This window comes from Entelurus aequoreus, linkage group LG08 (assembly GCF_033978785.1).
Source record: "Entelurus aequoreus isolate RoL-2023_Sb linkage group LG08, RoL_Eaeq_v1.1, whole genome shotgun sequence".
In the NCBI taxonomy this organism is placed as follows: Eukaryota; Metazoa; Chordata; class Actinopteri; order Syngnathiformes; family Syngnathidae; genus Entelurus; species Entelurus aequoreus.
The window spans coordinates 4,633,354-4,659,006 of record NC_084738.1 but is presented as its reverse complement, the minus strand read 5'-3'; the positions used below and the strand labels follow the sequence as shown (position 1 = coordinate 4,659,006).

The 25,653-nt window shown below is 38.9% G+C and overlaps 2 protein-coding genes across 3 annotated transcripts in view; one reads left to right on the top strand and one right to left on the bottom strand.

Moving 5' to 3' along the window:
• Positions 1–25,653, bottom strand: part of dock1 (dedicator of cytokinesis 1) — a 483,186-nt gene that overhangs the window by 196,078 nt on the left and 261,455 nt on the right. The gene's annotated exons all lie outside the window — the stretch shown is intronic.
• Positions 1–25,653, top strand: part of LOC133655328 (inhibitory synaptic factor 2A) — a 97,537-nt gene that overhangs the window by 15,915 nt on the left and 55,969 nt on the right. For both annotated transcript variants that reach the window (XM_062055358.1, XM_062055357.1), the window contains exon 2: positions 21,385–22,636. In XM_062055358.1, coding sequence (XP_061911342.1) covers positions 21,390–22,636 — 1,247 coding nt within the window. In that variant the 5' untranslated portion in view covers positions 21,385–21,389. The remainder of the gene's footprint in view (positions 1–21,384; positions 22,637–25,653) is intronic.

Sequence of the window (25,653 nt, the reverse complement as noted above, 5' to 3'; positions counted from 1 at the left end):
AGGGCTGCATGGGATTCTGGGTATTGGTTGTGTTGTGTTTATGTTGTGTTACGGTGGGATGTTCTCCAGAAATGTGTTTTTCATTCTTTTTTGATGTGGGTTCACAGTGTGGCGCATATTTGTAAAGTAACAGTGTTAAAGTTGTTTTATACGGCTACCGTCAGTGTAAGCTGTGTGGCTGATGACTAAGTATGCTTTGCTGTCTCCTACGTGTGCAAGTAAAAGCTACATACAACATGTGGCCGGGCTGGCACGCTGTTTGTAAATGCTATAGAGAACAAATACTGTGGTGCAATTAGGGCACGCCCTTAATTTAGTAATTAGAGTGAAAATAGGATTATATTTGCCCTGGGAGTTATCTAGGAGAGGCACTGAGATCCATAAGTCTCCTGGGAAAATCGGGGGGGGTCGGCAAGTATGTAGCTGAGCCGCATCAGAGTGGTCAGAGCCGCATGCGGCTCTGGAGCCGCGGGTTGCCGACCCCTGACATAGCCTTAAAAGCCCCCACCACCCAAGTAACACCTGCAAAATGTCTCCCCCTCCTTATTGACATGTACAGCCACATTTCTAGCGCTTAATTAATTCAAGGCGTTTGCAATGCGCCCTACATTAATTAATTCTCCCTCCGATGAAGCGCAAGAGATAAGACAAAATTATGGCAAACATTCAATTCCTGGGTGGATTCACGGAGCGCTGCCTTTTCCCAACCCTTCGCGGGTTCACCGGCGGCAACAAAGACCGTCACTCACAAAACTGCCGAGTCAGAACGCCGTTTGAACAAAATTCCGACTTAACGGCGGGCCTGTTTTTAGACTTGCATTAAATGAACATGCGCACAAAAAACATTTGCATTATGGAGTAATTGATTGTTTTTACTGCGGTAATGCGGATTGTCCTTGTGGCGCCGCAGATTTGGAAAGAAAAGCCTTTCCAAGAAACAGCGGCTCTCGTTCTGGCCACGAGCGCCCTGTGTCCTGAGAGGTAGTCCAAATATTGACCCGCTGCCAGAGCTGCTGCTTAAAAAGGAGGTCATGTGTAAACATACAGAGTTCTGTCGGGCCCTACCCTGCTGGCAAGCTAATAGCGGGTCAGTTCGCTTCAATAACTTGCTGCAAAGATTTACCCCCCCCCCAAAAAAAGAACGAGGGTACATCCTAAGAAGTTGCCACAGCTTTGCATGGTGAGTCATGCTGTTTATGCAAGAGGCCAAAGGAAGGAGGGGTAGTTCTAGCCGCAGGTGGGAAACAAAAGCTGCTTTCAACAATCAGACGTGTGTGTTAGGAGACAAAACGTCAAAGATGATCCCGGCCAAAACCAGCATGGGACGTCGTGTGTAGCGTGACAGCGCAGACGGACCAAATTGACGTCTAATTATCGTATTTTTTTAAAGCAGGGTGACATTTTACAATTGTCCTCATGCATAATTATACTCACGCCGAACACCCCGTCTCACTATTCATAACAGAGAGCGACCTCATTTGGAGAGGGGTTGGCTAAGGGTTTCTTATTCAAAATGTCAACGCGCTGAACCCGCGTTGACCCCGACGGACCTGGAGCGCACTTTGGCAAATACAGAACAGTGTGGGATCAGACGCTGCATTTTTAAGTACAAGCATGACAAAACTCCTGATGGAGCTCATCCTTCCTCGTGTTTACATTGAGAACAATGTGATAGTACTAAATAAGTCATCCCGCATGCTCGGGACTCACTTCAGTGGCTGGTGGTCAGGTTAAGAAGACACATTTTACCCAAGAGGAGACTGAGGGCAACATGAACACGGAGTATAGTTACATACACTACCGTTCAAACGTTTGGGGTCACCCAAACAATTTTGTGTTTGAGCCTTCATTTCTAAGAACAAGAATAGACTGTCGAGTTCCAGATGAAAGTTCTCTTTTTCTGGCCATTTTGAGCGTTCAATTGACCCCACAAATGTGATGCTCCAGAAACTCAATCTGCTCAAAGGAAGGTCAGTTTTGTAGCTTCTGTAACGAGCTAAAGTGTTTTCAGATGTGTGAACATGATTGCACAAGGGTTTTCTAATCATCAATTAGCCTTCTGAGCCAATGAGCAAACACATTGTACCATTAGAACACTGGAGTGATAGTTGCTGGAAATGGGCCTCTATACACCTATGTAGATATTGCACCAAAAAGCAGACATTTGCAGCTAGAATAGTCATTTACCACATTAGCAATGTATAGAGTGTATTTCTTTCAAGTTAAGACTAGTTTAAAGTTATCTTCATTGAAAAGTACAGTGCTTTTCCTTCAAAAATAAGGACATTTACATGTGACCCCAAACTTTTGAACGCTAGTGTAGATAAAAGCTAGCATTAGCCTGTGTTTGTCATTCTTAACAAGGGATGGGTACCAGATCCGCTAGTTTTTTTTGGCACCGACTGTATCCCACCAGTCCTACAGAGCACCGATTCATGTCAAATCCAACCCTTGCATGTTTCGGTACTTGGGTTGCGCTGTTACACTTTTATAAGTACTTCACACAACTTTCACACACACTTACAGTGGTGGTCAAAAGTGTACATCCACTTGTAAAGAACATAAAGTCATGGCTGTCTTGAGTTTCCAATCATTTCAACAACTCTTATTTTTTGTGATGTAGTGATTGGAGCACATACTTGTTGCTCACAAGAAAACATTCATGAAGTTTGGTTCTTTTATGAATTTATTATGTGTCTACTGAACATGTGAGCAAATGTGCTGGGTCAAAAGTATACACACAGCAATGTTAATATTTGTCCCTTGGCAAGTTTCACTGCAATAAGGCGCTTTTGGTAGCCATCCACAAGCTTCTGGCTGAATTTTTGACCACTCCTCTTGACAAAATTGGTGCAGTTCAGCTAAATGTGTTGGTTTTCTGACATGGACTTGTTTCTTCAGCATTGTCTATACCAGGGGTCCCCAAACTTTTTGACTCTGGGGCCGCATTGGGTTAAAAAAATTTGGCTGGGGGCCGGGCTGTATATATATATATCAGGGGTCACCAACGCGGTGCCCGCGGGCACCAGGTAGCCCGTAAGGACCAGATGAGTAGCCCGCTGGCCTGTTCTAAAAATAGCTCAAATAGCAGCACTTACCAGTGAGTTGCCTCTATTTTTTAAATATTATTTATTTACTAGCAAGCTGGTCTCGCTTTGCCCGACATTTTTAATTCTTAGAGAGACAAAACTAAAATCCAAGAAAATATTTGAAAGACTTGGTCTTCACTAACTGACAAAGTAACAGATAACAGATTTGGTGTCCGGTTCAAAGTGGGACATGATTTATTTAAAAATTTGAGAGTTGACTTTTGTATTTTACATGAGTTATTATTTGTACAAACATGGTGCAAAGTAATTCATGATTTGTTCAAAAATGTTAGTGGCTAGCTAGTTAAAATGGGATATTGTGATTTCACAAGACTGTCTTAGAAGAGATCATTTGAAAATGTTCAATTTGAAAAATGTGCACTTAGAGAAAATATAAAAATAAAGTGTTGCATATTGATATTTATCTGTTTCTATATATATTTATTGTGAGAAATCATTAAGATGATCAGTGTTTCCACAAAAATAAATATCATTAATTATTAATAATAACATAGAGTTAAAGGTAAATTGAGCAATTTGGCTATTTCTGGCAATTTATTTAAGTGTGTATCAAACTGGTAGCCCTTCGCATTAATCACTACCCAAGAAGTAGCTCTTGCTTTCAAAAAGGTTGGTGACCCCTGATATATATATATATATATATATATATATATATATATATATATATATATATATATATATATATATATATATATATATATATATATATATATATATATATATATATATATATATATATATATATATATATATATTAGGGCTGCAACAACTAATCGATTAAATCGATTATTAAAATAGTTGCCGATTAATTTAGTCATCGATTCGTTGGATCTACGCATGCGCAGAGTTTATTTATTTTTATTTTGTATAATATTTTTTTTTTTATAAACCTTTATTTATAAACTGCAACATTTACATTCCAGCGAGTTAATCCGTTGTGTCATTGTCGAATCCAGATAGGTTGTTGTATATGGGAAAAAAACGCAATATTTGGTTTAACAAAAGCTCACTTTTATTTTATAAGAAAAAAATAAAATAAATAAATAAATATTGACTGTTACCCCCCTAAAAAAATAAAATAAATAAATATTGACTGTTGTTACCCAAAGTATATTAAGTGGGATTTTTCAGAAAAACAAATATATACAGTGCCTCGAGGCGTTTTTTCCGGTCCATTATTTTTGCAGCTTGTGTGATGTCCCACAAGGCATTTCTTGTGGGACGGGATTCGTTCCCAGGGATTTAAATAAAGATCCAACTCTTTTTCTTTACTATAATGGCCTCGATAACGGTAACCGGTTCTCAAAAAGGAATTTGAGTCCATGGAATCGGTTCTTTTCTTATCGAACGGTTCTTTTCTTATCGAACAACCGGGAGAACCGGTTTCGAACATCATCCCTAGTAGTGTTGAGTACTAGCATCGATTCCCAAGTACCGGGAATCTGTACCATATCGGTTCAAATGTTAAAGGTACCCATCCCTATTCCTAACCGTGTACCACCAATTGCAGCAGTCGGCTGACCAGATAGTACCACGTAGTACCTGTTTAAGGCCATGGAAAAGCGCCGAGGGGTAATGTGGGCCACACAACCATTCCACTGCCAATCCTCGTCATCAACATACCATGAATTGATTTACGTGGACCCCGACTTAAACAAGTTGAAAAACTTATTGGGGTGTTACCATTTAGTGGTCAATTGTACGGAATATGCACTGTACTGTGCAATCTACTAATAAAAGTTTCAATCAATCAATCAATCAATCAATCAATCAATCAATCAAACAAAGACTATTTTCCGATAAGGGAATACTGTAAACATTATGGGCCTGTTTTGGAAAGTGTGGGTGCGATACATCCGTCCCGCAGATAGATTTAAGTGTTTAAAATGGCATTTCGAGTCGCGAACTGATTTATTTATGAGCGGGGTAGTCTGTAATGTGGAATAGCCAAAAAGGTCCAACAAAGCGAGCGGTACTCCAAGCGACTCTGCTGCCCGTTTCAATCGTGTTATGTCGGGAAGTCTCTTTTATCCCAATTCCACTTTATGTAGTTGGGGTGATACATTATTCAGTCAGTTTTGCAGTACCTTTTTTTTTTTTTTTGGTTTCCTCCTAAGAATTTTGCCGCAAAGCAGCTGTGAAAAAGTGATTTGTTTGGCGGGGGGGGGGGGGGGGGGGGGGGGGGGGGGCGCTACAATCCCCGACACACCTGGCACTGAATAACTACGAGTGGTTATTAGGGAATGTAGATAAGATGAAGATAGAAAAAGATAATGGCTCGCCTAGTGCATAATTCAGAAATAAAAAGCCAAAGTGATAATCCGCCGGAGTGAATATTCCGTCTGTAGCTCGCAGGTAAGTAAACAGAGCGCTTTGAAATAGGCCATCACTTCCTGTTGACAGAGCACAGCCGTGGCAGATAAGCCGAGAGAAATAATTGCCCTGTCTGATTCAACATCTAGATGAGATTGTGGAGTGCTAGCTTGTTGTAAATCAGCGGGCAGCAGGGAAAATTATACTGTATTTGTGTCAAAGTGTCCGAAGCAACCAGAAGAGTTAAGGAGGCCTTTAGTAGCACCGGATAAATGATGACTACCCCCACTTTTTTTGTTTTGGAGTTGTATAACTCTTGAGTGTGCTTTCAGGAGTCTCTCATATTCAAAATGGAGAAAAGCTGACAACTAGAGATGTCCGATAATATCGGCCTGCCGATATATGCGTTAAAATGTAATATCGGAAATTATCGTTTTTTTTTATTATCGGCATCGTTTTTTTATTTATTTTTTATTTTTATTAAATCAACATAAAAAACACAAGATACACTTACAATTAGTGCACCAACCCAAAAAACCTCCCTCCCCCATTTACACTCATTCACACAAAAGGGTTGTTTCTTTCTGTTATTAATATTCTGCTTCCTACATTATATATCAATATATATCAATACAGTCTGCAAGGGATACAGTCCGTAAGCACACATGATTGTGCGTGCTGCTGCTCCACTAATAGTACTAACCTAATTCTGTATCATGAATCAATTTAAGTGGACCCCGACTTAAACAAGTTGAAAAACGTATTCGGGTGTTACCATTTAGTGGTCAATTGTACGGAATATGTACTTCACTGTGCAACCTACTAATAAAAGTCTCAATCAATCAATCAAACCTTTAACAGTTAATTTTACAAATTTTCATTCATTACTAGTTTCTATGTAACTGTTTTTATATTGTTTTACTTTCTTTTTTATTCAAGAAAATGTTTTTAATTAATGTATCTTATTTTACTAATTTTTTTAAAAAGTACCTTATCTTCACCATACCTGGTTGTCCAAATTAGGCATAATAATGTGTTAATTCCACGACTGCATATATCGGTTGATATCGGTATCGGTAATTAAAGAGTTGGACAATATCGGAATATCGGATATCGGCAAAAAGCCATTATCGGACATCCCTACTGACAACAATATCCCATCTAAGTAAGACTAAACTAATGCTATTTGGTAACAGTAGACGAGGAAGTCAAACCCAAATACAGATATACGGAGTAAATATTGAAAGGGTAAAAGAAAGCACATTTTTGGGTGTAATAATAGATGATAAAATGAATTGGAAATCTCATGTAAAAAATATACAACATAAAGTAGCAAGAAACACGTCAATAATGAATAAAGCAAAACATGTTCTAGACCAGGGGTGGGCAATTAATTTTTACCGGGGGCTGCATGAGCAACCCGAGCACTGCTGGAGGGCCACATCCACAATATTTCAATTAAATTTTGCTCAATATTATTTTTGATATATACCGTAAGATAAATAATAATAATAATAATAATAATAATAATAATAATAATAATAATAATAATAATAATACTTTCATTTAACCTAACTTAACTTTATACCAAAAGCACTGCTTTGGAAATTATTTGTACCCCTTTCAGAGATCACATTTAGTTCCCTTTAAACATCCTCATGTTGCACAATGAAATGTAAGCATAGGATGAAGTGTGCATTCCTGTAACTTTCTCCAGTAACAGCATTCCATGATTAATATCAATAAATTAACATTAATAATAAACAACAGTAAAATAAGCACACGTAGTTGAGGGGATCTGGTTTGGTGGCTGCAGGATTAGGTCTCTGTTTTTTGCAGATGATGTGGTCCTGATGGCTTCATCTGGCCAGGATCTTCAGCTCTCACTGGATCGGGTCGCAGCCGAGTGTGAAGCGACTGGGATGAGAATCAGCACCTCCAAGTCCGAGTCCATGGTTCTCGCCCGGACAAGGGTGGAGTGCCATCTCCGGGTTGCGGAGGAGACCCTGCCCCAAGTGGAGGAGTTCAAGTACCTCGGACTCTTGTTCACGAGTGAGGGAAGAGTGGATGGTGAGATCGACAGGCGGATCGGTGCGGCGTCTTCAGTAATGCGGACGCTGTATCGATCCGTTGTGGTGAAGAAGGAGCTGAGCCGGAAGGCAAAGCTCTCAATTTACCGCTCGATCTACGTTCCCATCCTCACCTATGGTCATGAGCTTTGGGTTATGAGCGAAAGGACAAGATCACGGGTACAAGTGGCCGAAATGAGTTTCCTCCGCGCCTTAGAGATAGAGTGAGAAGCTCTGTCATCCCGGAGGAGTTTAAAGTAAAGTCGCTGCTCCTCCACATGGAGAGGAGCCAGATGAGGTGGTTCGGGCATCTGGTCAGGATGCCACCCGAACGCCTCCCTAGGGAGGTGTTTAGGGCACGTCCGACTGGTAGGAGGCCACGGGGAAGACCCAGGACACGTTGGGAAGACTATGTCTCCCGACTGGCCTGGGAACGCCTCAGGATCCCCCGGAAAGAGCTGGACGAAGTGGCTGGGGAGGCTGCTTAGGCTGCTGCCCCCGCGACCTGACCTCGGACAAGCGGAAGAAGATGGATGGATGGATGGATGGATGGATCTTGAACCCTTTTTTTTCCCTTTTTATTTCTATTTTTATTGAGACTGATTATTTATGCATTTAATATTTGTATGCTTACTATGGTATATTGAAGTGAATTATATTTATATAGCGCTTTTCTCAAGTGACTCAAAGCGCTTTACATAGTGAACCCCAATATCTAAGTTACATTTTCAAACCAGTGTGGGTGGCACTGGGAGCAGGTGGGTAAAGTGTCTTGCCCAAGGACACAACGGCAGTGACTAGAATGGCGGAAGCGGGGATCGAACCTGGAACCCTGAAGTTGCTGGCACTGCCACTCTACCAACCGAGCTATACCACTATATATATATATATATATATATATTTATTTATTATGTATTTGTTCACTGTTCTGTTACGGAGAGCAAGGAAATTGGATAAAATTGCTATGGTATGAAAAGGGGTAAGATTAAATAAGCTCTGCTTCTCCCTACTCCTTTTCGGACGTGCTGTAATGAAACAAACTGGAATTGTGTGATGCGTCACATTGCATCGTATGCACGTTCCAAATCAACTGAAACTGGACTGAACTGAACAAATATTTCTGTTAAAGAAAAAGCAAGGTCAGACTCCAGCGAGCCATGCTGGATGTAAACAGTATCGGTCCACAGTGTATTAGCCATTGTGCAATTAGCGTGTTTGTGGCTGAGTGAGTGTTCTCCACTTGCGACGAGTGACCGACAGCCACTTCAAAATCCGACGCAGCCGTGGAAAGACCAGTGAAACATGCATTAAATGGATTTGATGGATTAACAGAGCAAAATTTGGCGTCTGCACAAAAAGCTGAAGAGATTACTTCAAGCACATGCACACAAGAACTTAAAGCCTTCCAGTTGGGTAGTAGGCTGGTTCATGCTGCTGCATTGCTGTCTCCTCGTTTCACCAGGTAAAACTCCAAAGCAGGGGTCACCAACGCAGGTAGCCCGTAAGGACCAGATGAGTAGCCCGCTGGCCTGTTCTAAAAATAGCTCAAATAGCAGCACTTACCAGTGAGCTGCCTCTATTTTTTAAATTGTATTTATTTACTAGCAAGCTGGTCTCGCTTTGCTCGACATTTTTAATTCGAAGAGAGACAAAACTCAAATAAAATTTGAAAATCCAAGAAAATATTTGAAAGACTTGGTCTTCACTTGTTTAAATAAATTCATTAATTTTTTTTACTATGCTTCTTATAACTTTCAGAAAGACAATTTTAGAGAAAAAAATACAACCTTAAAAATGATTTTAGGATTTTTAAACACATATACCTTTTTACCTTTTAAATTCCTTCCTCTTCTTTCCTGACAATTTAAATCAATGTTCAAGTAATTTTTTTTTTTATTGTAAAGAATAATAAATACATTTTAATTTAATTCTTCATTTTAGCTTCTGTTTTTTCGACGAAGAATATTTGTGAAATATTTCTTCAAACTTATTATGATTAAAATTAAAAAAAAATATTCTGGCAAATCTAGAAAATCTGTAGAATCAAATTTAAATCTTATTTCAAAGTCTTTTGAATTTCTTTTAAAATGTTTGTTCTGGAAAATCTAGAAAAAAATAATTATTTGTCTTTGTTAGAAATATAGCTTGGTCCAATTTGTTATATATTCTAACAAAGTGTAGATTGGATTTTAACCTATTTAAAACATGTCATCAAAATTGTAAAATTAATCTTAATCAGGAAAAATGACTAATGATGTTCCATAAATTATTTTTTTAATTTTTTCAAAAAGATTCGAATTAGCTACTTTTTCTCTTCTTTTTTTCGGTTGAATTTTGAATTTTAAAGAGTCGAAATTGAAGATAAACTATTTTTCAAAATGTAATTGTCATTTTTTTTCGTGTTTTCTCCTCTTTTAAACCGTTCAATTAAGTGTAAATATCATTAATTATTAATAATAACATAGAGTTAAAGGTAAATTGAGCAAATTGGCTATTTCTGGCCATTTATTGAAGTGTGTATCAAACTGGTAGCCCTTCGCATTAATCACTACCCAAGAAGTAGCTCTTGCTTTCAAAAAGGTTGGTGACCCCTGCTCCAAAATAACCTAACCTGACGTCGCAACCGAGATCGGCTTTTAGGACATTATTTGCTGCGTGTTGACAAGTCTTTCAAATGGCGTCCGGCCCAACGTCGCAAATGCTTTCTGCTCCGATTTCAAATCGATATTTGCACTAAAAGTGACTGTTCTGAAGTGTAATGTAAGAAACATGGAGTGTCTTATCACTTTTATGCAGATGACTGCCAAATGTATATGCCAATTTGAAAAGGCCACGGCCCCCTGACACGCCTTCTCAACTGTCTATGTGATGTCAAGGCTTGGTTAGCCCAGAATGTTTTAATAATGAATGAGGGAAAAACGGAAATTTCAGTTTTTGGTCTGGCCCTCACTGACTTGTTACCATTGCAAAATGATGTGCGTCCCAAAGTCACCAGCCTTGGCGTCACTTTAGACAGCCATTTTAAATTGGACAAACAAGTCAATGGCGTTTTAAAATCCTGTTTTTATCATCTTCGTCTTTTAGCAAAGATAAAACCATTTTTATCTTTTAACCTTTTTGAACAAGTGGTGCATGCTTTTATTTCAAGTGGCCTGGACTACTGCGATGCACTTTATGCTGGCATTAGCCAAAAAGCTCTCTCCCGGTTGCAGTTAGTCCAGAACGCGGCAGCACGACTTTTAACAGGGGCCAGGAAACGCCAGCATATAACCCCAATTCTTCGGAGTTTGCACTGGCTTCCTGTTCATTTTAGAATTGATTTTAAATCCTTGCTGTTTGTTTTGAAAGCTTTACATGGACTGGCACCTCAGTATATCTCGGACCTCATCCAAATTTACACTGTGTTGTGTGGTCTTCTGTCCTCTGTTGTCCTGTGTGGTTAGGGTAAGGGTTATAAATATTGATGTCTATTTTACTGTTTTAATTGGTTTTACCCTTTAAAATCGTTTTTAATCATATTTATTTTTTATATTGTCTCTGTATTGGTTTTCTATTCATTTATTCTTTGTTTTTATTCAGTCATTGGTGTAGCATAATATTGTTTTTAATATTGTTTTTAATATCGTTTTTAACATGGCTGTGCAGCACTTTGGAAACATTCTTGTTGTGTAAATGTGATATATAAATAAAGTGGATTGGATTGGATTGTTGTTCAATATTGATTAGTTCTACAACTCCCCATGTCTCTGTAATTGCCATTGTTCACCAGCGACAGAGGAAGCGAACAAATAAATAGTTGGCAAGTGTGGTGGCTGCTCATCCAGCTGACTCATGAGAAAAACTTTCTTTAAGATGTTGAAAGGGACAACGCGGCGACGACTTAGAAACATGGACCGACCTTATGACGAAGAATGAATGGGAAAGGATTGCTTTTGCTGAAATAAATATTTTGTACCAAACAGGAAGGACATTTTTCTTAGTAAACATTAGGGTTTGTAAACGTTTTGAGTGATTGATTGAAACTTCTATTAGTAGATTGCACAGTAGAGTACATATTCCGTACAATGGACCACTAAATGGTGACACCCGAATAAGTTTTCCACGTTAATCAATTCATGGTACAAATATATACTATCGGCATAATACAGTCATTACACAAGTTAATCATAAGAGTATATACATTGAATTATTTACATTATTTATAGGGATGTCCGATAATGGCTTTTTGCCGATATCCGATATTGTCCAACTCTTTAATTACCGATACCAATATCAACCGATACCGATACTGATATATGCAGTCGTGGAATTAACACATTATTATGCCTAATTTGGACAACCAGGTATGGTGAAGATAAGGTCCTTTTTTTTAAAAATTAATAAAATAAAATAAGATAAATAAATTAAAAACATTTTCTTGAATAAAAAAGAAAGTAAAACAATATAAAAACAGTTACATAGAAACTAGTAATGAATGAAAATGAGTAAAATTAAGTGTTAAAGGTTAGTACTATTAGTGGAGCAGCAGCACGCACAATCATGTGTGCTTACGGACTGTATCCCTTGCAGACTGTATTGATATATATTGATATATAATGTAGGAAGCAGAATATTAATAACAGAAAGAAACAACCCTTTTGTGTGAATGAGTGTAAATGGGGGAGGGAGGTTTTTTGGGTTGGTGCACTAATTGTAAGTATCTTGTGTTTTTTATGTTGATTTAATTAAAAAAAACCAAAAAAAAAAACGATACCGATAATTAAAAAAACGATACCGATAATTTCCGATATGACATTTTAACGCATGTATCGGCCGATAATATCGGCAGGCCGATATTATCGGACATCCCTAGTTGTAAACATTTTGATTGATTGATTGAAACTTTTATTAGTAGATTGCACAGTACATATTCCGTACAATTGACCACTAAATGGTGACACCCGAATAAGTTTTTCAACTTGTTTAAGTCGGGGTCCACGTTAATCAATTCATGGTACAAATATATACTATCGGCATAATACAGTCATCACACAAGTTAATCATCAGAGTATATACATTGAATTATTTACATTATTTATAGGGATGTCCGATAATGGCTTTTTGCCGATATTCCGATATTGTCCAACTCTTTAATTACCGATACCGATAGCAACCGATACCGATACTGATATATACAGTTGTGGAATTAACACATTATTATGCCTAATTTGGACAACCAGGTATGGTGAAGATAAGATCCTTTTTTTTTTTAAATTAATAAAATAAAATAAGATAAATAAATTAAAAACATTTTCTTGAATAAAAAAGAAAGTAAAACAATATAAAAACAGTTACATAGAAACTAGTAATGAATGAAAATGAGTAAAATTAACTGTTAAAGGTTAGTACTATTAGTGGAGCAGCAGCACGCACAATCATGTGTGCTTACGGACTGTATCCCTTGCAGACTGTATTGATATATATTGATATATAATGTAGGAAGCAGAATATTAATAACAGAAAGAAACAACCCTTTTGTGTGAATGAGTGTAAATGGGGGAGGGAGGTTTTTTGGCTTGGTGCACTAATTGTAAGTGTATCTTGTGTTTTTTATGTTGATTTAATTAAAAAAAAACAAAAAAAAACAAAACACGATACCGATAATTTCCGATATTACATTTTAAAGCCTTTATCGGCCGATGATATCGGCCGGCCGATATTATCGGACATCTCTAATTATTTACAATCCGGGAGGTGGGATGTGGAGGGGGTTGGGGCGGGGGGGGGGGGGGGGGGTTAGGTTTGGTTGATATCAGCTAGGGGTGTAACGGTACACAAAAATTTCGGTTCGGTACGTACCTCGGTTTAGAGGTCACGGTTCGGTTCATTTTCGGTACAGTAAGAAAACAACAAAATATAACATTTTTGGGTTATTTATTTACCAAATTTGCTAAATCTTCCACCAAAAATATTTTTCTTAGTGGAATATTTGATGTGAAGTAATCAGAATCTTGGATAGGTCAATAATTCATAATAACACGAATGCTGCAATTTGTTTTGTTTTTAACCCCTTCTTAATCCTGAACGTACATTGAAAATACACGCAACCCTAACTCAAAATGCCGGACATTTGAGGCATTTAAGAAACTCCGCCCTGACAGCTCCGCAAAAGAGGACATGTCCGGTGAAAAGACGACGTATGGTCAGTCTATCATAGCCCGTTAGCTGCTAGCATGCCGTGTGTTGTGCCTCGGTGTGCATTGTTTACACAACGTGCGTTACGCTACTTAATATGTCCGTGTGGAAACTCGTTCGGTACACCTCCGAACCGAACCGGAACCCCTGTACCGAAACGGTTCAATACAAATACACGTACCGTTACACCCCTAATATCAGCACTTCAGTCATCAACAATAATATCATCAGAGAAATGGACATTGTAACAGTGTAGGTCTGACTTGGTAGGATATGTACAGCGAGCAGTGAACATAGTGAGCTCACAAAGCATAAGAACAAGTATATACATTTGATTATTTACATTTGATTATTTACAATCCGGGGAGGCGGGGTGTGGTGGGGGGAGGAGGTTAGGCTAGGGTTGTAGTTGACTGGAGGTGTTGTTTTAGTGCGGTTTTGAAGGAGGAAGTGCGGTTTTGAAGGAGTTAGTATTGTGGCCAAACAGCTCCATTTTTGTTTCATCTGGCATCACATGGACAAAAATAAGACTTTCTAGAGCAGGGGTCCACAACCACCGGACCGATTGGTACCAGAAAAAAAAAAAAAAAAAAAAAAAATTAAAATTAAATCAACATAGAAAAACACATTTTATACATTATATATCAATATATATCAATACAGTCTGCAGGGATACAGCCCGTAAGCACACATGATTGTATTTCTTTATGGAAAAAAAAAAAAAAAAAAAAAAAAAAAAAATTAATCCCCCCCCCCCGGTCCGTGGGACACATTTTCAAGCGTTGACCGGTCCGCAGCTACAAAAAGGTTGGGGACCACTGCTCTAGAGGAAAAAATCTGTGGTCAGATGAAACAAAAATGGAGCTGTTTGGCCAATATACCCAGCAATATGTTTGGAGGAGAAAAGGTGAGGCCTTTAATCCTAGGAACACCACGCCTGCCGTCAAGCATGGTGGTGGTAGTATTATGCTCTGGGCTTGTTTTAATCCCAGGAACACCATTCCTAACATCAAGCATGGTGGTGGTAGCATTATGCTCTGGGCCTGTTTTGCTGCCAAAACTGGTGCTTTTCAGAGAGTAAATGGGACAAAGAAAAAGGAGGATTACCTCCAAATCCTTTAGGACAACCTAAAATCATCAGCCCGGAGGTTGGGTCTTGGGCGCAGCAAGCTAGCGCTCCTAAATGTAAACAAATGAGTGGATCTACACAAATATCGACTGTAACGATGCCAAGTACAGGAGCCGTATATAGTTGATTAGGGCTGCAACTAACGATTAATTTGATAATCGATCAATCTGTCGATTATTACTTCGATTAATCGATTAATAATCGGATAAAAGAGACAAACTACATTTCTAACCTATCCAGTATTTTATTGAAAAAAAACAGCACACTGGCACCATACTTATTTTGATTATTGTTTCTCAGCTGTTTGTACATGTTGCAGTTTATAAATAAAGGTTTATTAAAATAAAATAAAAATTTTAAAAATTAAAAAAAACAACAACAAAAAAAAAACTGTGCATCCGCATAGTATAGATCCAACGAATCGATGGCTAAATTAATCGGCAACTATTTTAATAATCGATTTTAATCGATTTAATCGACTAGTTGTTGCAGCATAGTTGATACTAAAATGATTACATCAATATTGTTTATGATCACATCATTTTTTTATTGTTTATAAACTCAGGAATTTTACGACCAATGTATGATCCTGTGACTATTTGGTATTGGATCGACAACAACATTTGTAGTATCAGCCAAAACGTATGTAAAGTATCCAAACAACAAAAGAATAAGTGCTTATTACATATTACCAGAGGTGTAGATAAAACATGTTAAAACAGAAAATAAGCAGATAGTAACAGTAAATCAACAAGTACATTGGGAATCCATCCATTTCCTACCGCTTGTCCCTCATAACTTTGACAAAATAATAGAATGGGAAATGACACAATAAGTTACTGCATACGCCAGCAGCCAAATTTGGAGCCTTTGTAAACCTACTATTAAAAGATAAGTTGTCTAGTACAGTGTTTTTCAACCACTGTGCCGCGGCACACAGTGAGATACAGTCTGGAGTATATTGATAAATATTAAAAATATTTTTTGCAAACCAGTAATTATAGTCTTCAAATTATCTGTTGTTGTTGAGTGTCGGTGCTGTCTAGAGCTCGGCAGAGTAACCGTGTAATACTCTTCCATATCAGTAGGTGGCAGCCGGTAGCTAATTGCTTTGTAGATGTCGGGAACAGCAGGAGGCAGTGTGCAGGTAAAAAGCTGTGTATGTCATGTCTGTTGATCATGTTTTTGTTTTATTTTTTGGACTCTTTTTAGTTCCTGGTTGTGCACTCTTGCTTGTTTTGTTTCCATGACTACTTATTAGTTTCAACTGTTTTTGGACTCACTCATTTCAAAACACGCACCTGTTGTAGTCATGTCACGATTATTTAAGCTTTCAGTTGCCAGGCAGTCGGCCTAGCGACATTATCATCACTCTGCTTCATGCCATGTTTACCATTCCATGCTCAGTTCACGCTATTTGTTTCACCGTTCCATGCCAAGTAAGTTGTTGTTTATAGTTTCTGCTCTTGTGCAAGTTTTGTTTCAATAGTCAAGTTTGGTCTCCACCATTGTGCGCGCCTTTCGTTTTTTGTTTTTTTTGATAGTGTTAAATAAAATATGTACTCACATTCACGTCTTGCCCGCGCCAACTTTCCGTTGCATTCCGGGAAAACAAAACACTCCAAGGACCAAGTCTTGACAGTCTAATGCTTAAACCAAAAATAAACAAAAGGTGAGTGCCCCTAAGAAAAGGCATTGAAGCTTAAGGAAGGCTATGCAGAACCAAACAAAAACTAAACTTGCTACAAAGTAAACAAAAACAGAATGCTGGACGACAGCAAAGACTTACTGTGGAGCAAAGACGGCGTCCACAATGTACAGCCGATCATGACATGACAATCAACAAAGTCCCCACAAAGAAGGATAAAAACAACTGAAATATTCTTGATTGCTAAAATAAAGTAGATGCGGGAAATATCGCTCAAAGAAAGACATGAAACTCCTAAAGGAAAATACCAAAAAAAGAGAAAAAGGCACTAAAATAGGAGCACAAGTCAAGAACTAAAACACTACACATAAGAAAACGGCAAAAAACTCAAAATAAGTCACGGCGTGATGTGACAGGTGGTGACAGTACACTTACTTTGAGACAAGAGCTATAGTGATCCATTGTTGGTTATGCTTTAACGTCATATCCAGCAATTGCGACGACGACTTTTTACTGTCAACTGAGTTTCGTTTTTTTAATGATTTCTGCTGCTGGTGTTTTTCAACGCAAAAAAATGTGCCTTGGCTCCAAAAAGGTGGAAAAACACTGGTCTAGTAGGTTCAAAATTGCAATAACAAACTTTTATTGTATCACTAGATTTTTTTAAATAAAGGCAATAATGACATTTTTTTGTTGGCCCCTTTAATTTGCCGGTTTTAAAAAATTGGTATCGGGACAACCTTTGTGCATGTTGAATATACAGGCTGTCTTTTGTCTTTGTCATTGACTAAACAAACTGATTGAAACACTTAAATCAGAAGTCAGCAACCCGAGGCTCTCGAGGAAATGGAAAAAGGTGGGGGGGAAATATATTTGTTGTTTTAATAATGTTTGTGTAGGAGGACAAACATGATACAGACCTTCCTAATTGTTAGAAAGCTCACTGTTTAATATATCTGTGTTTATGCTTCACTGAGCGCCGTTTTGTCCTACTAATTTTGGCGGTCCTTGAACTCACTGTAGTTTGTTTACGTGTACAACTTTCTCAGACACAGAAAGACGTGTTTTATGCCACTCCATCTTTGTCTCATTTTGTCCACCAAACGTTTAATGCTGTGCGTGAACGCACAAAGGTGAGCTTTGTTGATGTTATTGGCTTGCATGGAGTGCTAATAATCCACGCTAACATGCTATTTAGGCTAGCTGTGTGTACATAATGCATCATTATGCCTCGTCTGTAGCTATATTTTAGTTTATTTAATTTCGTTTACTTATGTCCCCTATGTATTAAATTCATGACACATTCTTTGTATGTAATATTGGCTGAATTTCTGTACCATGTTGTTCCAGATCACAGCAAACGCTACCCTGTTGTTCCAGACCACAGCAAACATTGCAAAAATTGTAATAAATCCATTAGAAGAAGACAGCCTGTCCTTTTCTTTAACTTGGACACACACATCTATACCTTTGGCCATTCTAAGACAGTCATTTCCAGGAGTTATCTCACCCTCTGAGACACTTACTTAATGTGTTGCCTTCATTATAACACTTACAGAAGGCTTTTGACTTTTTGCAGCTCCAGACAGATTAGTTTTTTGTATTTTTGGTCCAATATGGCTCTTTCACCATGTTGGGTTGCCGACCCCTGACTTAAATGAAAAAACATGGCTAAAACAATGTTTAATGTTTCTTCTGCAAATATATAGTATATTGTGTGTCTGTGTATATTATTAAATGTAAAAAAAAATAGTAAAATAGGTAAAATATTTCAGTGTGTATAAGTACTTTTTGAGCATATTCTACCATACTGTGATCATCCTTGTCACAATGACCGTGAGATGAAATGTTCACAATATTACATCCCTACAATAAATGTTTCAATGCTAATATATATTCACGTTTCTCAAAGCTACTTTAACTTAAGACAGGGGTGTCAAAAAAAACGGGTCCGGCCCGCGAACAGGTTTTATCCCGTCCGCGGGATGAGTTTGCTAAGTATAAAAATCAGCTGAAATTTTAGAACGGAAGAAACCGCTGTTCTAAATGTGTCCACTAGATGTCGCAATAGCAATTATTTGTATCTTTGCAGATTATGCTACATGTGTCAAAAAAAATACACCACATGATGTTATTGCACCAGTCGAGGAATAGAATAGAATAGAATGTATTTTATTGTCTATATACAATGAGATTAAAAACAACTCCAGTATCAGTGCGACAGTCTACAAAATATGCAAAATATAGGAAAAAAAGAAAAAGAAAGATAGTGCAAAAGGAGGTAAGCTGCACAGTCCAGTCCTGAGAACGATTTATGTTCAATGTGTTGTTTACAGCAGTGGTCCCCAACCACCGGTCCGTGGATCGATTGGTACCGGGTCGCACAAGAAATATATATATACATATATATATATACATACCGTAATTTCCGGACTATAAGCCGCACCTGACTATAAGCCGCACCAGCTAAATTCAGGGGAAAATACAGATTGCTCCATATATAAGCCGCACCCGACTATAAGCCGCAGGGTTTTGATGTGTAATTAGCGTAGTATATAGGAGTTCCTGCTACCACGGAGGGGATTGTCGGGACAGAGATGACTGTTTGATTTATTAACAATAAATCTTTCAATCATTCAATCAAACTTTCACATCTTTGACATGGCGAACAGCATTCGTGCAGAGCAGAAATAATACAACGGTGCAAAGTAATACAAAGTGCTCGCCTGTACGTTATCAAAATAACCAGCCTACTGTCAGTCTTTAATCATTGTGTCATCGTCTTCCTCCTGCGTACTAAAACCACCGAAATCCTCTTCGTCGGTGTCGGAGAAGAACAGGCCGTATATAAGCCGCACCCTTGTATAAGCCGCAGGGACCAGAACGAGGGGAAAAAGTAGCGGCTTATAGTCCGGAAATTACAGTATATATATATATATATATTTTTTTTTTTTTTAAATTTATTTATTATTAAATCAACATAAAAAACACAAGATACACTTACAATTAGTGCACCAACCCAAAAAACCTCCCTCCTCATTCACACAAAAGGGTTGTTTCTTTCTGTTATTAATATTCTGCTTCCTACATTATATATCAATATATATCAATACAGTCTGCAAGGAATACAGTCCGTAAGCACACATGATTGTACACTCACACTCAAACTAACCAGTAAACATGTTTTATGGGCCAAAGCTTAAAAATAACTTAGGCATCTTCAGAATGGATCAGACTATCATTTGAAAATGTTTCCCTTTAGGGCAGTGGTCCCCAACCACCGGGCCCCACAAGAAATTTGGGACAAATTTTCAAGCGTTGACCGGTCCGCAGTTACAAAAAGGTTGGGGACCACTGATGTAGAGCAGTGGTCCCCAACCACCGGGCAGCGGCCCGGTACCGGTCCGTGGATCGATTGGTACCGGGCCGCACAAGAAATAAAAAAATAAAAAATACTTTATTTTTATTTATTTTTTATTAAATCAACATTAAAAAACAAAAGATACACTTACAATTAGTGCACCAACCCAAAAAAACTCATTTACACTCATTCGCACAAAAGGGTTGTTTCTTTCTGCTTCCTACATTATATATCAATATATATCAATACAGTCTGCAAGGGATACAGTCCGTAAGCACACATGATTGTAATTTTTTATGACAAAAACAAACAGCCCCCCTCCTCTCCGGTCCGTGGGACAAATTTTCAAGCGTTGACCGGTCCGCAGTTACAAAAAGGTTGGGGACCACTGCTTTACAGGAAATAAATAGTATACTATATACATATATACAGAAGCATCCAGAGTGTGGGTGGAAGGTAAAAGTTGCACACAGAGAGGTGCTTAACTATAAAATCAGTGCCTAGTGTTCACCGTGGTTATGGCTCTAGGGAAAAAACTGTTCTTGAGTCTGTTTGTCTTAGACCTGATGACCCTGTAGCGCAAAATGAGTAAACTACATAAATAACATCCTGTAATTTGATTTTGATTTTATTTTTTTTATCTTGATAGATTGAAAATGAACACCAATGAGTTGACTGATGAACAATATTACGTAATTTATTCAGAAAGTATAAATAACGACAAATAAAGATAGAATACTATTAATGTATGTGTATATACACTACCGTTCAAAAGTTTGGGGTCACCCAAACAATTTAGTGGAATAGCCTTCATTTCTAAGAACAAGAATAGACTGTGGAGTTTCAGATGAAAGTTCTCTTTTTCTGGCCATTTTGAGCGTTTAATTGAGCCCACAAATGTGATGCTCCAGAAACTCAATCTGCTCAAAGGAAGGTCAGTTTTGTAGCTTCTGTAACGAGCTAAAGTGTTTTCAGATGTGTGAACATGATTGCACAAGGCTTTTCTAATCATCAATTAGCCTTCTGAGCCAATGAGTAAACACATTGTACCATTAGAACACTGGAGTGATAGTTGCTGGAAATGGGCCTCTATACACCTATGTAGATATTGCAGCAAAAACCAGACATTTGCAGCTAGAATAGTCATTTACCACATTAGCAATGTATAGAGTGTATTTCTTTCAAGTTAAGACTAGTTTAAAGTTATCTTCATTGAAAAGTACAGTGCTTTTCCTTCAAAAATAAGGACATTTCAATGTGACCCCAAACTTTCGAACGCTAGTGTATATATAAGTGTAAAAAAACACAAAAAACAACATTATGATTTGTACATTTTCAGAATGTGTTTGTTCTATTTTTAAACAAAGAAAACCATCTGAAGTTGTCTTTATTTTTAAGTTAGCGTGCCGTGATTTTTACCAGCCCGGCCCACTTGGGAGTAGATTTTTCTCCACGTGGCCCACGATGTAAAATGAGTTTGACACCCCTGACTTAAGAGGATGTATTGTAAGACACAAGGATTTATAACTAAGCCGCTCATTACCATTGACTGACTCAGTATCTTTCTGTATGCCTCATAGGAAAAATGGTGAGCAAGGAGGGCGGCAAATGCATGCTCACCAACTCAGAGTCCGACTCGGAGGCGGCGCCCTTGCCCTCCACCTCGCTGGCGCTGCAAGTTAAGTATTCTCTGGACGCCGGTCGACAGGTGAGGAAAAGGAACAAGGCCCTGCAAGTGCGTTTCAAGGATATCTGCGAGGCGCAGAACGAGCAGAGGGAGGCGGAGCTGCAGGCGGCCGGCAGGGATGGCAAGCCTCTGTCCTACAAAGTGGCGTACCGCAAGTACATGACGGTGCCGGCCCGCAGGTCCATCCCGAACGTGACGCGGAGCACCGGGGTGCAGACATCCCCGGACCTGAAGAAACGCTATCAGACGTTCCCCTTTGAGCGCAAGAAAGGGCACACCCTTAAACATGTGGCGGCGGTGGAAACGTACAAAGGTCAGAATAATGGCTTTGTCATGGAGGTGAAGCCGTCCCAGGCTGCAGAGCAGTGTTTGGATGACGAGGAGGAGGAGGAGGAGGAGGAGGGAGCCTGCGGGGTGAGCGGAGTCCGGAGGACCAAAGCTCTGCTCCATACTAATGAGTGCATCGCCACGGTGGAGCAGCACAATGCACCTGACGGCTTGTGCTCGGACGCTCTGCTGCTGAGTTGCCCCGCCGACTCGGACTGCCTGGCGGATGCGCCGCGAGGACAAGGAAGCGGGGTTGGGTCACAGGGACAGTACCAGCTCTGCGGCGCGTCCTCCAAAGCCGGCGCAGGATTACGACACGGAGAGGCTGACACGGACCGCGCGGCTAAAAGACTGCTCCATCTGGAGGACGGCTCGTGTCGGACCCTGCCGGACAGGGCCTCCAAGGTCACGGGGCCAATCGCCTGGAACTCGCTCACGCAAGTGGAGTGCCTGGACAGTCTGTCCGCGCGCAGCAAGAGGAAGAAAAGCCTGCAGCTCAACGGGTTGCAGAGCGAGACGCTGCCGCGTTCCCGCAGAGGCTGTAGCACACAGGCGCAGTGTCACGTGGGACAATTATTAGCCAGGCCTCTGGGGGGCATGGACAAGTCTCAGTCACTCTTTGGAGGCGGCGACGAAAGGGGGGCGCCGTCGAACCCCAGGCAGGAGGCCTGCAAGCAAATAGTGCCTATGAATCAGGATGGGGATGTTAAAGCACGGCTGCAAGCCATGGAGAACCTCATTAGCTCCAGCCAGGAGACCATCAAGGTGCTGCTGGGGGTGATCCAGGAACTGGAGAAGGGAGAGGCCCACAGAGAAGGGTAAGTTGTACCACTCCAAAAGCTGTTGGGCAATATCTATACCAGGGGTCACCAACGCGGTGCCCGCGGGCACCAGGTAGCCCGTAAGGACCAGATGAGTAGCCCGCTGGCCTGTTCTAAAAATAGCTCAAATAGCAGCACTTACCAGTGAGCTGCCTCTATTTTTTAAATGTTATTTATTTACTAGCAAGCTGGTCTCGCTTTGCCCGACATTTTTAATTCTAAGAGAGACAAAACTCAAATAGAATTTGAAAATCCAAGAAAATATTTGAAAGACTTGGTCTTCACTTGTTTAAATAAATTCTTTTTTTTTTTTACTTTGCTTCTTATAACTTTCAGAAAGACAATTTTAGAGAAAAAATACAACCTTAAAAATGATTTTAGGATTTTTAAACACATATACCTTTTTACCTTTTAAATTCCTTCCTCTTCTTTCCTGACAATTTAAATCAATGTTCAAGTACATTTTTTTTATTATTGTGAAGAATAATAAATACATTTTAATTTAATTCTTCATTTTAGCTTCTGTTTTTTCGACAAAGAATATTTGTGAAATATTTCTTCAAACTTATGATTAAAATTCAAAAAAAATATTCTGGCAAATCTAGAAAATCTGTAGAATCAAATTTAAATCTTATTTCAAAGTCTTTTGAATTTCTTTTAAAATTTTTGTCCTGGAAAATCTAGAAGAAATAATGATTTGTCTTTGTTAGAAATATAGCTTGGTCCAATTTGTTATATATTCTAACAAAGTGTAGATTGGATTTTAACCTATTTAAAACATGTCATCAAAATTCTAAAATTAATCTTAATCAGGAAAAATGACTAATGATGTTCCATAAATTCTTTTTTAAAGTTTTTCTCTTCTTTTTTTCGGTTGAATTTTGAATTTTAAAGAGTTGAAATTGAAGATAAACTATGTTTCAAAATGTAATTGTCATTTTTTTCGTGTTTTCTCCTCTTTTAAACCGTTCAATTAAGTGTAAATATCATTAATTATTAATAATAACATAGAGTTAAAGGTAAATTGAGCAAATTTATTGAAGTGTGTATCAAACTGGTAGCCCTTCGCATTAATCACTACCCAAGAAGTAGCTCTTTTCAAAAAGGTTGGTGACCCCTGGTCTATACAAATTCAGATATTGTGGTCACGAGGCAACAAATGAACTAGCATTATGATGTGCGGTGATCCAAACAATAACAAAGCTAGAAGTGCAGATGAAGATGTGCACAAGGCCATTGGAAAAATACCATTTATTGTCTAACAGCTATTGACTGTTTGTAAATGACGTAGATAGCATCCAGCCTGCTGAAATAGAGGAATGTTTACCTGAACAAAAGAGGCCAACAAAACCGTCAATTTGATGAGTGCATTGCTGAGGCTTTTCTCAGATTTTTATCCATTTGACCTGCACCTACACATGTAATCACATAAGCATGGGAAACAAGTAGGACACCTCATGGTGTAACCCAGGAGTCTCAAACTCCACTCAGGCGGGCGCCAAACAAAATTTGTTTAAATCCTATTTTTTATTTATTTTTGTCGTGGGTTTACATTATTCACCCACGGAACTTTTGTTCTTGTTAGAGTTCCGGTCGGATGGGTTTTCACGGAACACATTTTCGGGGTTGTGCGGAGAAGCCACGGATGTACAGATACTAAAGATGTCCGATAATATCGGCCTGCCGATAAATGCTTTAAAATATAATATCGGAAATTATCGGTTTCAACCTCCCGATTTTCCCGGGAGACTCCCGAATTTCAGTGCCCCTCCCGATAATCTTCCGGGGCAAACATTCTCCCGATTTCCACACGGACAATATTTTTGGGGGCGTGCCTTATAGGCACTGCCTTTAGCGTCCTCTACAACCTGTCGTCACGTCCACTTATCCTCCATATAAACAGCATGCCGGCCCAGTCACATAATATATGCGGCTTTTACACACACATAAGTGAATTCAAGGCATACTTGGTCAACAGCCATACAGGTCACACTGAGGGTAGCCGTATAAACAACTTTACCACTGTTACAAATATGCGCCACACTGTGAACCCACACCAAACAAGAATGACAAAACACATTTCCGGAGAACATCCGCACCGTAACACAACATAAACACAACAGGACAAATACCCAGAACCCCTTGCAGCACTAACTCTTCCGGGACGCTACAATATACACCCCGCCCCCCAATTCAACCCCGCCCCCCCCAACCTCCTCATGCTCTTTCAGGGAGAGCATGTTCCAAAATCCAAGCTGCTGTTTTGAGGCATGTTAAACAAAATAATGCACTTTGTGACTTCAATAATAAATATGGCAGTGCCATGTTGGCATTTTTTTTTTCCATAACTTAAGTTGATTTATTTTGGAAAACCTTGTTACATAAACAAAATCTCGTTGACATGTATGACTTAGGTGTTATTATGACAATGACAATAAAAGGAATTGATTGATTGATATAAATATATATAAATATATATATACACTACCGTTCAAAAGTTTGGGGTCACATGTAAATGTCCTTATTTTTGAAGGAAAAGCACTGTACTTTTCAATGAAGATAACTTTAAACTAGTCTTAACTTTACAGAAATACACTCTATACATTGCTAATGTGGTAAATGACTATTCTAGCTGCAAATGTCTGCTTTTTGGTGCAATATCTACATAGGTGTATAGAGGCCCATTTCCAGCAACTATCACTCCAGTGTTCTAATGGTACAATGTGTTTGCTCATTGGCTCAGAAGGCTAATTGATGATTAGAAAACCCTTGTGCAATCATGTTCACACATCTGAAAACACTTTAGCTCGTTACAGAAGCTACAAAACTGACCTTCCTTTGAGCAGATTGAGTTTCTGGAGCATCACATTTGTGGGGTCAATGAAACGCTCAAAATGGCCAGAAAAAGAGAACTTTCGTCTGAAACTCGACAGTCTATTCTTGTTCTTAGAAATGAAGGCTATTCCACTAAATTGTTTGAGTGACCCCAAACTTTTGAACGGTAGTGTATATAT